The sequence below is a fragment of the Phyllobates terribilis genome, unplaced genomic scaffold, assembly GCF_046119375.1.
Source record: "Phyllobates terribilis strain yellow unplaced genomic scaffold, ASM4611937v1 Scaffold_7__3_contigs__length_470593459, whole genome shotgun sequence".
NCBI classification, from domain to species: Eukaryota; Metazoa; Chordata; class Amphibia; order Anura; family Dendrobatidae; genus Phyllobates; species Phyllobates terribilis.
This window is the reverse complement of record NW_027362767.1, coordinates 11,788,762-11,803,489: the sequence shown is the minus strand read 5'-3', so window position 1 is coordinate 11,803,489 and position 14,728 is coordinate 11,788,762. Positions and strand designations below refer to the sequence as shown.

The following is a 14,728-nucleotide window of genomic DNA, read 5'->3' as shown; positions in this document are numbered from 1 at the left end:
GCGGTGACGGCTCGCAATCTATCCCTTCAGCTCCTGGAGGGCTTCGGGTGGCTGGTCAATTGGAAGAAGTCGTCTCTGGAACCGTCGCAGTCAATCCTGTTTTTGGGGATGCATTTCGACACGGTACGAGCAGTGGTGTCCCTGCCTCCAGACAAGCAAGCAAGTCTTCTTCGACATGTACAGGTTATGAAGTCTTCGACAGCAATGTCCCTTCGAAGGTGTATGCGCCTTTTGGGTTTGATGGTGGCGTCAATGGAGGCACTTCCGTTTGCCCAATTTCATTCCAGGACTCTCCAAATGCTCATTCTGAACCGTTGGGATCGATCACAGACTTCGCTGGATCGCAGTGTCATCATCTCCCACAGGGTGCGAGAGTCTCTAGAATGGTGGTTACGTCCGGAAGCGTTATCCCTGGGGAAGTCCTTCCTCCTTCCGAGGTGGTCGGTCATAACCACCGATGCCAGCCTGTCAGGCTGGGGGGGTGTCTGGAACGATCTCTGGATTCAGGGAGTATGGTCGTCGGAAGAGTCTGTCCTGCCGATCAACATCCTGGAATTGAGGGCGATTTTCCTTTGCCTCCAACACTGGACGGCCCCTTTAAACGGTCTGCCAGTCCGAGTGCAGACAGACAACGCAACGGCGGTCGCGTATATCAACCATCAAGGTGGAACGAGGAGCTCCAGGCTCATGATGGAAGTGTCTCGGATCCTGGTATGGGCCGAGGCCAAGGTGCCAGCCATCTCTGCGATTCACATTCCGGGAGTTCAGAATATCACGGCGGACTTCCTCAGTCGCGAGAAGGTGGATCCCGGAGAATGGAGTCTTCACCCAGAAATTTTTGCACAGCTGTGCTCCCGTTGGGGAACTCCTCAAGTGGATTTGATGGCATCAAGGTTCAACACCAAGTTACCGACGTTCATGTCCAGGTACAAGGACCCGAAGGCTGTGGCGGTGGATGCTCTGGTGGCTCCGTGGGACCAATTCGAGCTAATCTATGTGTTCCCGCCGATATCCTTACTTCCTCTGGTGTTGCGTCGGATCAGACTGGAAAGAGTCCCGGCTATGTTAGTAGCCCCAGACTGGCCAAGGAGGACGTGGTTCTCGACGCTGGTGTCGCTTCTGGCTGCGCCTCCACTTCCTCTCCCTCTTCGCCCGGACCTGTTAACCCAAGGGCCCGTTCGTCATCCGGACCTGAAGTCTCTGCATTTGACGGCGTGGCTCTTGAGACCGAAATCTTGACTCGTCAAGGTTTTTCAGCCGAAGTCATTGCCACTCTGCGAGCTGCCAGGGGTCCTGCCACTTCTAGGATCTATCACAAGACTTGGGAGGCCTTCTTTTCATGGTGTTCGGGTTCTTCAAGGAACCCGAGGATTTTTTCCATTCCCAATTTGTTGGCCTTTCTGCAGTATGGCCTGGACAAGGGTTTGGCAGTTAGCACTCTGAGGGGTCAGGTTTCTGCTTTGTCCTTGCTGTTTCGGAAGGCTATCGCCTCGCGTAGGGACGTTCGTTCCTTTTTTCGCGGGGTAACCCGTCAGTTTCCGCCGCGGAAGGCGCTTGTGTCCCCTTGGCGGCTCAATCTGGTCTTGGAGGCTCTTCAACATGGGCCTTTAGAGCCTATGGACTCCGTTAGCCTTTCTTTGCTTTCTTGGAAGGTTGCCTTTTTAGTGGCAGTCACCTCTTTGAGAAGGGTTTCTGAACTGGCGGCTCTTTCTTGCTCGCCTCCTTTTCTGGAGTTTCTCCCGGATCGCGTGGTGCTTCGCACACGGGGCGACTTTCTACCTAAGGTGGTGTCACAATTTCATGTTAACCAGGATATTGTGTTGCCCTCGCTCTGTCCGGAACCGAGGAATGCGAAGGAATGGGCCTTGCACTCATTGGATTTAGTGCGGGCTTTGAAGTTCTATTTGTCTATTACTCAAGGTTTTCGGAAATCGGACTCTCTGTTTGTGATTCCAGCAGGTCGTCGGCGTGGTCAACGAGCTTCCAAGGACACTATAGCTCGATGGATTCGGTCGGCCATTTTAGAGGCTTACCGACTCAAGGGCGAATCTTGTCCAATTAAGATTCGAGCTCACTCCACGAGAGCTGTGGGTTCGTCGTGGGCTTTTCATCAAGGGGCCTCGGCAGCTCATCTCTGCCGGGCGGCTACCTGGCGCTCCGTCCACACTTTTACAAAGTTTTATAAGGTGGACGTCAGTGCTTCCGCTGATGCAGCCTTAGGACGTAGGGTCCTGCAGGCGGCTGTAGTTTAAGTTATCGTTAACTTGTATTTAGCGCTAGTTGCGCATTTTTCTAGGTTGTTGGGATTCTGCCTCTGTTGGTTTTTTCCCACCCTTAATTTTTGGACTGCTTTGGGACGTCCCACTAGTAATGACTGTGTCTCCCTTCCTTCCATCTGCTGCTGAAAGACGGATTTTGGTAAGACCTTACCTGTAAAATCCTTTTCAGCGAAGGAAGGAAGGGAGACACAGCTCCCTCCCATGGCAGAAGTGTGTTGTTGTGTTTTCAGATGCAGCGTGACCCTTCTCTGATAGCGATTATCTGGGCTGAGGTCGGCGCGCTAAGGCTCTGTTCCAGCATTGCCAGCTCATCGCAGTGGTCAGGTCCAGTGAGTAGTACCTGGGACTGTGTGGTTTTTCTGTTATATGCATAACCTGTCTCTTGTTTTTTTCTCTGAAGTTCTTCAGAAGGGGTTATGTTGCTCCGCTGGTGATATTTGCTCTTCCTTAGCTTGTGTACGGACTGGAGAGCTGGAGTAGGAGGAGCCCAAGCTGGAGGGGCCGGACAACACTCTTTTTTTAATCTGAGGTGTTCTATCCTATGTGGGCTCCGCCTACCACTAGTAATGACTGTGTCTCCCTTCCTTCCTTCGCTGAAAAGGATTTTACAGGTAAGGTCTTACCAAAATCCGTCTTTCATAAGCAATTAGAGATCACTTAGGTTATAAATCCCTGGGCACAAGGTCACTGCGGCGCTCGCGCTGCTGGTTCTACAGAAGAGACTTTATTATTAGATTTGGCTTAAGGCGGACGGAGAGTAACACCGCTAATACATCGTAATACATCACCTCCAGAGCGCCGCGCTGCAACTTATTTCAAAACAGAACCACTTGTCCACCATTATTCCAATAATTGAGATGGTTTCCGATTATCCTCTTAATCTCACAAACTGGAGAATTCAGCAGAGCAACGGCGCCGAGCTACAATCCTAGAATGTTCTCGGAGGGGATCCCCGGGGTCCTCGTGTCCAACCCCCGGCTCACTGCAGGAGTCACTAAACCATCTCAGACAGATGTCTGTCCAGCCTCTGTGTGAAGACGTCCATTGAAGGGGAACTCACCACCTCTCGTGGCCGCCTGTTCCACTCATTGATCTCCTCACTGTCAAAAAGAGTCTTCTAATATCTAATCTGTATCTTCTCCCTTTCAGTTTCATCCCTTTGCTCCTAGTCTGTCTTTGTGCAAATGAGAATAAAGATAATCCTTCTACAATGTGACAGCCCTTGACATATTTGTAGACAGCTATTAAGTCTCCTCTCAGTCTTCTCTTTTGCAGCTAAACATTCCCAGATCCTGTAACCGTTCCTCATAGGACACAGTTTGCAGATCGGTCACCATCCTGGTCGCTCTTCTCTGAATTTAATACAAAGACAATATGCAATAGCGCTGCTGCCTATAAAACGTATGACAAAGAGCTGCACTCCTGTAGCACTGTGTACCCAAGTGCTAAACGTAGAAAAAGCAAATAGAGAAAAATAGGATGCGCTACAATGTCACTTTAAAGAAATAATTGAATATTTTCTACCTGACTCTCCAAGATAGGGTGAAATGTGAGACCAGGCTTATCTGTCCAATGTCCATGTGTATGGATAAGCCTCTTGGGAGCAAGACACAGGAGGTGCTGCTTGTGCGGTGGAGCGATGTCAGAAGCATGCCGATCCGGCGTGTGTAGTGATGGCGTAGGAGACAGCCGGCGGGAGGTCCAGGATGGATGTGCAGCGCTGTTCCTATAACAGGGAAGTAATGAATGGATCGTGCAGGATGGTTAAATGAAGACGATGCGCTCCTTCAGGATAGCAGTCCAGAAACAGATACACCCGGCACTAATCCAATGCGTTTCTGAGGCCACAGCCTCCTTCGTCAGGAGGCCTTGGCCTCAAACGTTTCAGATTACCGCCGGGTGTATCTCTTTCAGAGAAGCCCACTGCTGTTTTGACGTGACACAGGCATCGAGCGCATTTATTCCTTCTTTCAGCAGCCACGCGGGTGTGACCGGCCGGCACACCCACCTGGTGGTGGTTTTCCACCTATGTGCTCACACTTTCTGCACATTTTCTGGACTGCTATCCTGAAGGAGCGCATCGTCTTCATTTAACCATCCTGGACGATCCTTTCATTACTTCCCTGTTATAGGAACAGCGCTGCACATCCATCCTGGACCTCCCACCGGCTGTCTCCTACTCCATCACTTCTGACATCACTCCACCGCACAAGCTGCACCGCCTGTGTCTTGCTCCCAAGCGGCTTATCCATACACATGGACATTGGACAGATAAGCCTGGTCTCACATTTCACCCTATCTTGGAGACTCCGTTAGGAAATATTTTATTATTTCCTTAAAGTGACATTGTAGTGCATCCATTTTTCTCTATCTTCTCTGAACTTGCTCCAGTTTTTCAATGTCTTTTTTTAAGATGTAGCTCCCAGAACTGGACACAGTATCCAGATGAGGTCTGACCAAGGAGGAGCAGAGGGGGATAACTACTTCACGTGATCTACACCGTATGCTTCTGTTAATACATCCCAGAAAGGTGTTTGCCTTTTTTGCTGCTGCATCACACTGTTGACTCATGTGTAGTCTGTGATCTATTAGTATACCCAAGTCTCTTTCACACGTGCTGTTGCTTAGCCCTATTCCTCCCATTCTGTATATGCTTTTTTTCATTCAGATGTAGGACTTTGTATTTCTCCCTGTTATAAACCATTCTGTTAGTTGCTGTCCACAGTTCGTCTGTTTCGATCTTTTTGAATCCTCTCTCTCTTCTCTAGTATTAGCTATCCCTCCTAGCTTTGTGTCATCAGCAAATTTAATCAGTTTACCCTCAATTCCTTCATCTAAATCATTGATAAAGATGTTGAACAGCACAGGGCCCAGGACAGAGCCTTGTGGTGTCTCCACTTGAGACATGCTTCCAACTGGATGTGCCACCATTTAACAATGAATCCATCTAACAGTTGCCTTGTCCATTCCATTGTTGGTCATTTTTTCAATAAGGATGGTATGAGATATTTTGTCAAATGCTTTGCTGAAGTGATAGATATAGTATATCTTGACATTTCCCTTATCCACCCAGTCAGTGTTTCTGTCATAGAAGGAAATTAAGTTAGTCTGATGTGACTTATTACTTACAAACACATGCTGGCTCTGGTTAATCCCTTCATTCTCATAAAGGTACTTGCATACATGTTGTTTAATAATTGTATTTATGGCTCACTGTTTGTGCCCACTGGTATAGAAGTAAGGCTCACAGGCCTATAGGTCCCTGGTTGCACCTTCTTCTCCTTTTTGAAGATAGGGACAACATTTGCTCTTCTCCAGTCTTCTGGGACTTCTCCTGTTCTCCAGAAGCCTCTAAGCTTTCTTTGTTTTCCTCCCGGTTTTGAAGTGTTATTGAATGCTATTTCTGCCGTTCCCCATATTCTCATTCTCCCCTCCCGTCTTGCAGACCTTGACCTCAGACATGGAGAAGCGGGAGCGACAGCAGCTGAGGATGCTGCAGCAGGTGAAGGACATCCAGAGCCGCTATGAGACGTGTGAACAGGAGCGGAGACAGTTTGAGAGTCAAAATTCTCAGCTGGGGCAGCAACTCGAGGAGGTGACGCAGGAGGCTGAAAGGTGCCTCTCTGAACTGAGGCAGGCAGAGGCCTCACGTCTAGAGGCTGAAAAGAAAAGGGAAGATCTGAAATCGAAGGCGCAGGAGACCGTGAAATATTGGAAGCTGAAATGTAAGAAGGTGGAACGGGAGCTGCAGAAGAAAGAGGAGTCCATGAGCTTCTCATCTGAGCGCTGCTCTCAGGTAAGTGGTCCGCACTTGATCCACGATCGGCCTTTGTGAAGTCTCCTCATGTAAGGCTTTGTGGCCGTGCTGGCTCGTCTGGCGTCTGCTCCGCGGACTGCTCACCCATCATCCGCCTGTCTACACAGACCTCATTTACATTAGTCTCTTGCTACAGTCACTGGGATTGAAAACTTTACTTGAGTGTTACTGAATGTCATGGAGATATTAAGAAAAATATTAAGGATTTTTTTTTTCTCTTTCCCTGAAGCCCCTCTCACCCCTTCTTTATCCACCATTTGTCACAAGACAGAGCTGACAATCTAAAGAGCTGTCTGTATGCCAATTATCACCCACAGGAGAAGAGCTGACACTTTGGCCAGTGGCTTCTATGCAAATTAACACACAGAGAGGTAGCAATGCTAGCAGTAAGGGTACTACCAACCCCAATGTGAGGGGAGGTATATGTCACGCAGGTTGCTGGCCTGTGTGAATTGAAACCAATAGATTTTCTGCCAGCATATTATATGCTGGGGGTTACCTCTTTAAAAGGGTGTGGTTTTATGGGAATGAATGTAGCGATGGGAGGGAAGTCATCCCCCATACCTCCCCTCAGGGTGTGGCTGAACAGAGTATAAGTGTTCAGTCAGTTTGTTTCCTGGGTGGAGTGTGTGGTCTGGAGATTGAGTTCTCCAGGCTGTGTGTGGCTGACACCAGAAAGCAACACCGGAGGACTGGTGTTGCGGACACTTCACAGCACTATCTGCAGCCGGCAAAGGCCTTGCTGGCTAAGAGGACCCTGTTATATTTTCATCTTTTGTTTCCCCGTTAGCCCCAAGAGGGCCTGTTTATTTTATTGGGACACCTTCTGGAGTTTATGCTGCACAATAAACCTGCAGGAAGCTTACCCAAACCGTGTGTCCTGTGTCTGCCTCCGGAGAGCCGAGGGAGTCGTCTTGCCACAGTTGGTGGAGAATGCGGGCATCGATCCCACTACCTCTCGCATGTGTGCCTGTTATAAGAAATGGTGGATTTCCTGGGTGCAGGCTGCCACCCAGCCAGAGAAGTCCGGCAGCATGGAGGAGCTCATTAAGCACCTGGTGCTGAGCCAACAACAGATGCACCAACAGCACTTGCATAACCAGCAGCTGCACCAGGAGACGACCAAACTGTTGCTTCAACAGATCCAGTTGCAGCAAAAGGCGCAACAGCAGCACCAGCAGGAGTCGCAACAGCAGATACAACTTCTGGCGGACGCCATCCAAGGCAGGGCGACCGCACCACCTCCAGGGTCGACTGATGATTCCCACACCAGGAAGGCGGTAAGATGGGCCATGCAGTAAATGACCCCCAGGGATGATGTAGAAGCATTTTTGACTTTCTTTGAGCGGGTGGCTGATCGGGAAAGACTTCCACCAGAACAGTGGGCAGAGGTTCTGGCGCCATATTTGTCTGGTGAACCTCAGAAGGCATATTACGACTTGGCTCTGCAGGATGCCAAGGAATATTCTAAACTAAAGACAGAGATCTTAGCACGCCTGGCAGTGAATATGGCGGTGAGAGCTCAACAAGTCTATCACTGGGCGTATGCCGGCGACAAACCCCCTCGCTCGCAGATGTTTGTCTGCAACCACTTCTGAACGAGATACAGTAGGTCAGAGTCCTCCACTCCGGCCCAGACGGTTGAGTGGGTGGTGATTGACAGATTCATGCATTCCCTTCCCAAACCAGTACAGACCTGGGTTGCCCAGGGCGATCCTCAGAACACAGATGACTTCATTGGCCTGGTAGAGAGGTACCAGGTGGTTGAGAAATCCCTCGGGAAACTGGATATAGTCACTGCCCCATACTGGGATACCCAAAAGGGGACGGGTTCACCACTGAAAAGGTCTACAGCCACAACTGGAGGGCGTCCCACTCCCACTGGGGTTAAGGATATAGTCTGATGGCGGTGTCACAACCCTGGACACGTAGCCGCCAGGTGTCATATGTCCCCTGAGCCCATGGACTGTAGCCTAGGCAGACGGGTCTCCTATTATGCTTACCCAGTCTGCAGTGTGGACTGTCGACCCGGCGAGGGGCCGCAGGCATGTGCCGTATCTATTAATGGAGTTAAAGTGCTTGGACCGTTAGACTCTGGGAGTCTGGTGACCTTAATCAGAGCTGCCCTTCCCCACCAGTTGATCCCTTCCAAAACTGTGCATCCATGGCGATGCCAAGGACTACCCCGTGGCCACAGTGACCGTTCGAACGGACTGGTGCCCAATCCCACGAAGTCGGGGTGGTTAAGGACCTGATACTACCGGTCATACTGGGCCGTGATTTTTCTTTTTTTTGGGACCTGTAAGGGAAGGGAACTGGACTAAGTAGTGTGGGCAAAAGCCAGATCCCTGGAGAAGAACCCCCGATGAAGTCTCAGGTGGATGAGTTCCCACTGTGCGTCCTTGCCGGCGACGAGGGCGAGACGGTGACCGAGGAGGGCGACCTCCCTGAGTTAGATATGTCCGGAGAGAACTTTGGGACTGCTCAAATTCGAGACCTGACCTTAAAGGGGGCAGGTTACTGTATGTAATGGGGTTGCCGAAGAGCTGGGGGCCGACACCAGCTTCCTCCACTTTGCAGTGCAGGGGGAGTTGCTATATCGGGTGGCCAAACTAAGGGGCGGTGAGATAGTGGAACAGCTTTTAGTGCCGGGGCCATATAGACGGAGGGTACTAGATATGGCCCATTCACATGTTCTGGGGGGACACCTGGGGGTTGAGAAAACTCAGGAGAGGATACCGAGAAGGTTTTATTGGCCAGGGTGTTACCGAGAAATTCAGAACTATTGTAGGTCCTGCCCCACCTGCCAAATAAGTGCTCTCTCTTCCCACTTTCTTAGCCCCTTAGTTCCACTACCTGTGATAGAGGTTCCCTTTGACAGGATTGCCATGGACCTCGTGGGTCCCTTAGTTAAATCAGCTCTGGGCCACCAATATATCCTGGTGGTCAATGACTATGCGACCCGGTCCCCCGAAGCCGGTACCCCTAAGGAACTCGTCCAGTAAAAGTATAGCCCGAGAGCTGGTCCATATTTTTGCTTGATCAGGTCTGCTAAAAGAGATTCTGACAGACCAAGGAACCCCCTTCATGAGCAAGGTGATGAAGGAGCTTTGCAGAGTCCTTCAAATAGCTCAGCTTCGGACCTCGGTTTATCATCCACAGACGGACGGCCTAGTGGAACGCTTCAACAAGACCTTAAAGGCGATGCTCAAGAAGGTCGTTGAAAAGGATGGCGAGACTGGGACTACCTGCTCCCATTTCTACTTTTCTCCGTCAGAGAAGTTCCTCAAGCCTCTACTGGCTTCTCTTCGTTTGAGCTCCTATATGGGCGGCATCCAAGAGGTCTCCTAGACATCGCCAAGGAAACCTGGGAGGCCGAGGTCACGCCACACCGAAGTATCATCGAACATGTTGCCCAGTTACAGGAGAGAATGTCAAAGGTGATGCCCATCTTGAAGGAACATCTCCTCCAGGCGCAGGAAGCCCAGTTGAGGATATATAACTGGTCAGTGAGACTAAGACAGTTCCAGCCCAAGGACCGTGTTTTTGTGATAATCCCTACCGTCGAGAGCAAGTTCCTGGCCAAATGGCTAGGTCCGTACGAGGTGGTAGAGAAAGTCAGCAAGGTTAATTATAAAGTCCACCAGCCTGGCCTAAGAAAGCTGCACCAAATATACCATGTGAACTTGCTCAAGCTGTGGCGGGACCGGGAACCTGTGGAAACTCCTTGCCTGGAAGCCGCACCTGAAGGCAAGGTGGAGGAGGTCACCATTGCAGAGACTCTATCGCCAGTCCAGAAGCAACAGTGTCGAGAACTACTACAGCGGAATCGGGAGCTGTTCTCAGAGTTGCCGGGACATACTCAGGTGGTAGATCATGACGTGCTAACAGAGCCGCACGTAAGAGTGAATCCGAAGCCGTACCGGATTCCGGAAGCACACCGGGAGGTGATCTCGGCCGAGGTGAAGAGGATGTTATACCTCGGGTGATAGAGGAGTCATAGAGTGGGTGATCGGGCCCAATCGTCCTCGTGCCAAAACCCAATGGAGAATGGAGGTTTTGTAATGACTACCGCTGGCTGAATGAGGTATCCAAGTGTGACGCGTATCCGATGCCCCGCATCGACGAACTCATCGAGAGACTTTGACCGGCGAGGTACATCACCACTCTTGACCTGACGAAGGGTTACTGGCAGATCCCCATGTCCCAGACGGCCAAGGAGAAGACTGCTTTCTCGACACCTGATGGGTGTTTTCAATACATGCGGATGCCGTTCGGACTACAGGGGGCACAAGCCACCTTCCAGAGGGCTATGGATCGGATCCTAGCCCCACGTAAGAAGTATGCTGCTGCCTACCTTGACGACAACGTGGTCTTTAGCCCAGACTGGGCTAGTCCTCTACCTAAACTACAGGCCATTCTGGATTCTCTGAGAAAGGCGGGATTTACTATAAATCTGAAAAAATGCGCCGTTAGAAAAGAAGAGGCCAAGTACTTGGGTTATGTCGTTGGGAGAGGCAAAATAAAGCCGCAAGTCAAGAAAGTGGAGGCAATCCAGACCTGGCCGCAATCGCTCTCCAAGAAGCAAGTAAGAGCATTCCTGGGATTGGTGGGATATTACTGGCGGTTTATACCGAATTTCGCCATGATGGCTGCACCACTGACGGATCTTCTAAAAGGCACCAAATCAACCATGGTGAAATGGATGGAAGAAACAGAGACCGCCTTTCAACAGTTGACGGTAGCACTGTGCAAGCAGTCGGTCCTGGTCGCGTCAGACTTTAGGAAAGAATTTGTGGTCCAGACAGACGCTTCAGAGGTTGGTCTAGGGGCCGTACCTTCTCAAGAGATAAATGGGGAAGACCATCCTGTTCTCTATCTGAGCCGGAAGCTTTCGTCCTGCGTGAAGAACTACGCAATAGTAGAGAAAGAGAGTTTAGCCATAAAGTGGGCCATGGATACACTAAAATATTACCTACTAGGCCGGAAGTTTAAATTAATATAAGACCATGCCCCGTTGAGATGGTTGAGGGAGAAGAGGAGAAAAAACGCCAGGGTAACTACATGGTTCCTAGGGCTCCAAAATTTTAACTTTCACGTGGAGCATAGGCCCGGGAAGTTTCATGGGAAAGCGGATGCCCTCTCTAGGATTCCCTGCCTGGTGTAGGAAGGTGCCCAAACCCCCGGCTTTGGGCAGAGGGGAGGAATATGTGACAGAGTCACTGATATTATATGCAAGGGGAGGTATGTGTCACGCAGGTTGCTGGCCTGTGTGAATTGAAACCAATAGTTGTTCTGCCAGCTTATTATATGCTGGGGGTTACCTCTTTAAAAGGGTGTGGTTTTATGGGAATAACGTAGAGATGGGAGGGAAGTCATTCCTCATACCTCCCCTCAGGGTGTGGCTGAACAGAGTATAAGTGTTCAGTCAGTTTGTTTCCTGGGTGGAGTGTGTGGTCTGGAGATTGAGGTCTCCAGGCTGTGTGTGGCTGACACCAGAGAGCAACACCGGAGGACTGGTGTTGTGTACACTTCACAGGATTATCTGCAGCCGGCAAAGGCCTTGCTGGCTAAGAGGACCCTGTTATATTTTCATCTTTTGTTTCCCCGTTAACCCCAAGAGGGCCTGTTTATTTTATTGGGACGCTGCTGGAGTTTATGCTGCACAATAAACCCGCAGGAAGCTTACCCAAACCGTGTGTCCTGTGTCTGCCTCCGGAGAGCCGAGCGAGTCGTCTTGCCACAACTCCCAATATTCCCAGAATGTCAAACGGAATTTAATAGAGGTCTCCAGATGTTCAGCACCAACATGAAATATGGCATATCTCCAGTTGGATACGTCCGATACTAATGGGACCCATATTTTGAGAGGCAGGGTCAGCTAGGGAACAATATGGATATTTTCCCGTCACTGTAAGCCCCTTCGTGGGGCTGGGGTGCAAAAGTACCAGAATAACGGATTGCAACTATGCCATGTGTAGTCTCTATGGAAAGGTAAATTCATAATAAAAAATATGAAATCACGTTCGGGCTTCTGCGATCAACCAGTTAGGAGTTATCAAAGAAGTTAGAGTTTTTAATAAAAACATGAAGGGTGGAGACCAGCCCACATGATGTCAGCACAAGGGGCGTGTAGGCAGGTCCCCTCTTTGGCATAAAAGATCCAACTGAAGATCGATCCATATTCATTGCCAGGGGAGTATAGAGACTATAAGCAATGGATCCTGTTCGATAACAGTCAAATCAATAAGTGGGGCTCCCCCCCTCCGGTTAAACAGAATCGTCTCTGCGATCTGTCTAGTATTTAAGTCTTCTTTAATCCTGTCTATTTTGTGTGACTGTATATTCTGTATTGTAATGTCCCGTTTTGTAAAATCTTTGTATATTTTTCATAACATTGCCTTCCTTTTGGATTAAATATAAAATGTAATAGTCCTGTTTCTTTTGCTCTGTAATCATTCCCTTTCCGGAAGCCATATACGCTACCACAACGCAGGCTTCTGACCAGGCCTGTATTATATTTCAAATATGGACGGTGGTGGCAGCGAATAATAGTAATTGGGCTATTGTGAAGCTGACAGTGACCGTACAGTTACATATTCCATGCGTTGGAATCTGGAGGTGTGGCGCCATACGCTCACTGGTCACTTGCCGATACCTACATAGTGAGTAGTCGGAATCGTGTGCTTGCGAATCCCTGACGGAATCCTGACAGAGTGACGGCAACGGTGAGATATTGTGTGATCTCCCCGGTGTCGTCCCTGTGGCTCTCTGACAAACTAGTGACAAGCGGTGGGATATTACAGATCATCAGTGGCTGGATTGAGCAATCATTCCTGTCACTGAAAACTTTCTCAGTTCTTGCGAGAATTCTGTGCAAAGTTTTAAGAACTCAGACTCTCAGTGTTTTAATATTTTTTATCTGGGACATTACTGTACGTGTAGCAGTTGCATTCCTTCCCCTCCTCTTGTTTTTCTGTCCTATCTTTTATTTGGCAATGATGGCTACACGTGGAGAGCCCTGGTATACCCAGCAGTCGAAGGCCACTCTCATCGCCCTCTGTGAGCTGAGACAGATTGACCCCACGGGCAAAAACAAGGCCCAAATGTTTGCTGAACTGTTGCAATGTGCTGCAGAGCCTGTCCGACAGCAGAGCCCTGACGATGGGGCGGCCAGCCAAGACCCGGATGGCGTTGCTGCAGGGGTCCCACCTATGATTGCCAGCCATAACCGCAGCCAGGGTAGTATGGATCCCTACCTGCAGATGGCCCTGGAGCAGCTCGCCGCAGACGATCGTGACGGACGACTGCAGCTATTCCTGAAATTCCAGGAGCGAGCAGAGCAACAGGCCCAAGCTGACCAGGCTGAGCGACAGCCCCAGGCTGAGAGAGCAGAGCTACAGGCCCAAGCTGACCAGGCTTAGCGACAGCCCCAGGCTGAGAGAGCAGAGCAACGAGGCCAAGCTGACCGGGCTGAGCGACAGCCCCAGGCTGAGAGAGCAGAGCAACAGGCCCAAGCTGACCGGGCTGAGCGACAGCCCCAGGCTGAGAGAGCAGAGCAACGGGGCCAAGCTGACCAGGCTGAGCGACAGCCCCAGGCTGAGAGAGCAGAGCAACGAGGCCAAGCTGACCAGGCTGAGCGACAGCCCCAGGCTGAGAGAGCAGAGCAACGGGGCCAAGCTGACCAGGCTGAGCGACAGCCCCAGGCTGAGAGAGCAGAGCTACGAGGCCAAGCTGACCAGGCTGAGCGACAGCCCCAGGCTGAGAGAGCAGAGCAACGGGACCAAGCTGACCAGGCTGAGCGACAGCCCCAGGCTGAGAGAGCAGAGCTACGAGGCCAAGCTGACCAGGCTGAGCGACAGCCCCAGGCTGAGAGAGCAGAGCAATGGGACCAAGCTGACCAGGCTGAGCGACAGCCCCAGGCTGAGAGAGCAGAGCAACAGGCCCAAGCTGACCGGGCTGAGCGACAGCCCCAGGCTGAGAGAGCAGAGCAACGGGGCCAAGCTGACCAGGCTGAGCGACAGCCCCAGGCTGAGAGAGCAGAGCAACGAGGCCAAGCTGACCAGGCTGAGCGACAGCCCCAGGCTGAGAGAGCAGAGCAACGGGGCCAAGCTGACCAGGCTGAGCGACAGCCCCAGGCTGAGAGAGCAGAGCTACGAGGCCAAGCTGACCAGGCTGAGCGACAGCCCCAGGCTGAGAGAGCAGAGCTACGAGGCCAAGCTGACCAGGCTGAGCGACAGCCCCAGGCTGAGAGAGCAGAGCAACGGGACCAAGCTGACCAGGCTGAGCGACAGCCCCAGGCTGAGAGAGCAGAGCAACGAGGCCAAGCTGACCAGGCTGAGCGACAGCCCCAGGCTGAGAGAGCAGAGCAACGAGGCCAAGCTGACCAGGCTGAGCGACAGCCCCAGGCTGAGAGAGCAGAGCAACGGGACCAAGCTGACCAGGCTGAGCGACAGCCCCAGGCTGAGAGAGCAGAGCTACGAGGCCAAGCTGACCAGGCTGAGCGACAGCCCCAGGCTGAGAGAGCAGAGCTACGAGGCCAAGCTGACCAGGCTGAGCGACAGCCCCAGGCTGAGAGAGCAGAGCAACGGGACCAAGCTGACCAGGCTGAGCGACAGCCCCAGGCTGAGAG

General features: G+C 51.2%; 1 protein-coding gene across 4 annotated transcripts in view; it reads left to right on the top strand.

Annotated features, from left to right (window-relative positions):
• CEP128 (centrosomal protein 128) overlaps positions 1-14,728 on the top strand; it is a 331,982-nt gene that overhangs the window by 61,370 nt on the left and 255,884 nt on the right. For all 4 annotated transcript variants that reach the window (XM_073638150.1, XM_073638151.1, XM_073638149.1 and 1 more), the window contains one exon: positions 5,725-6,075. In XM_073638150.1, coding sequence (XP_073494251.1) covers positions 5,725-6,075 — 351 coding nt within the window. The remainder of the gene's footprint in view (positions 1-5,724; positions 6,076-14,728) is intronic.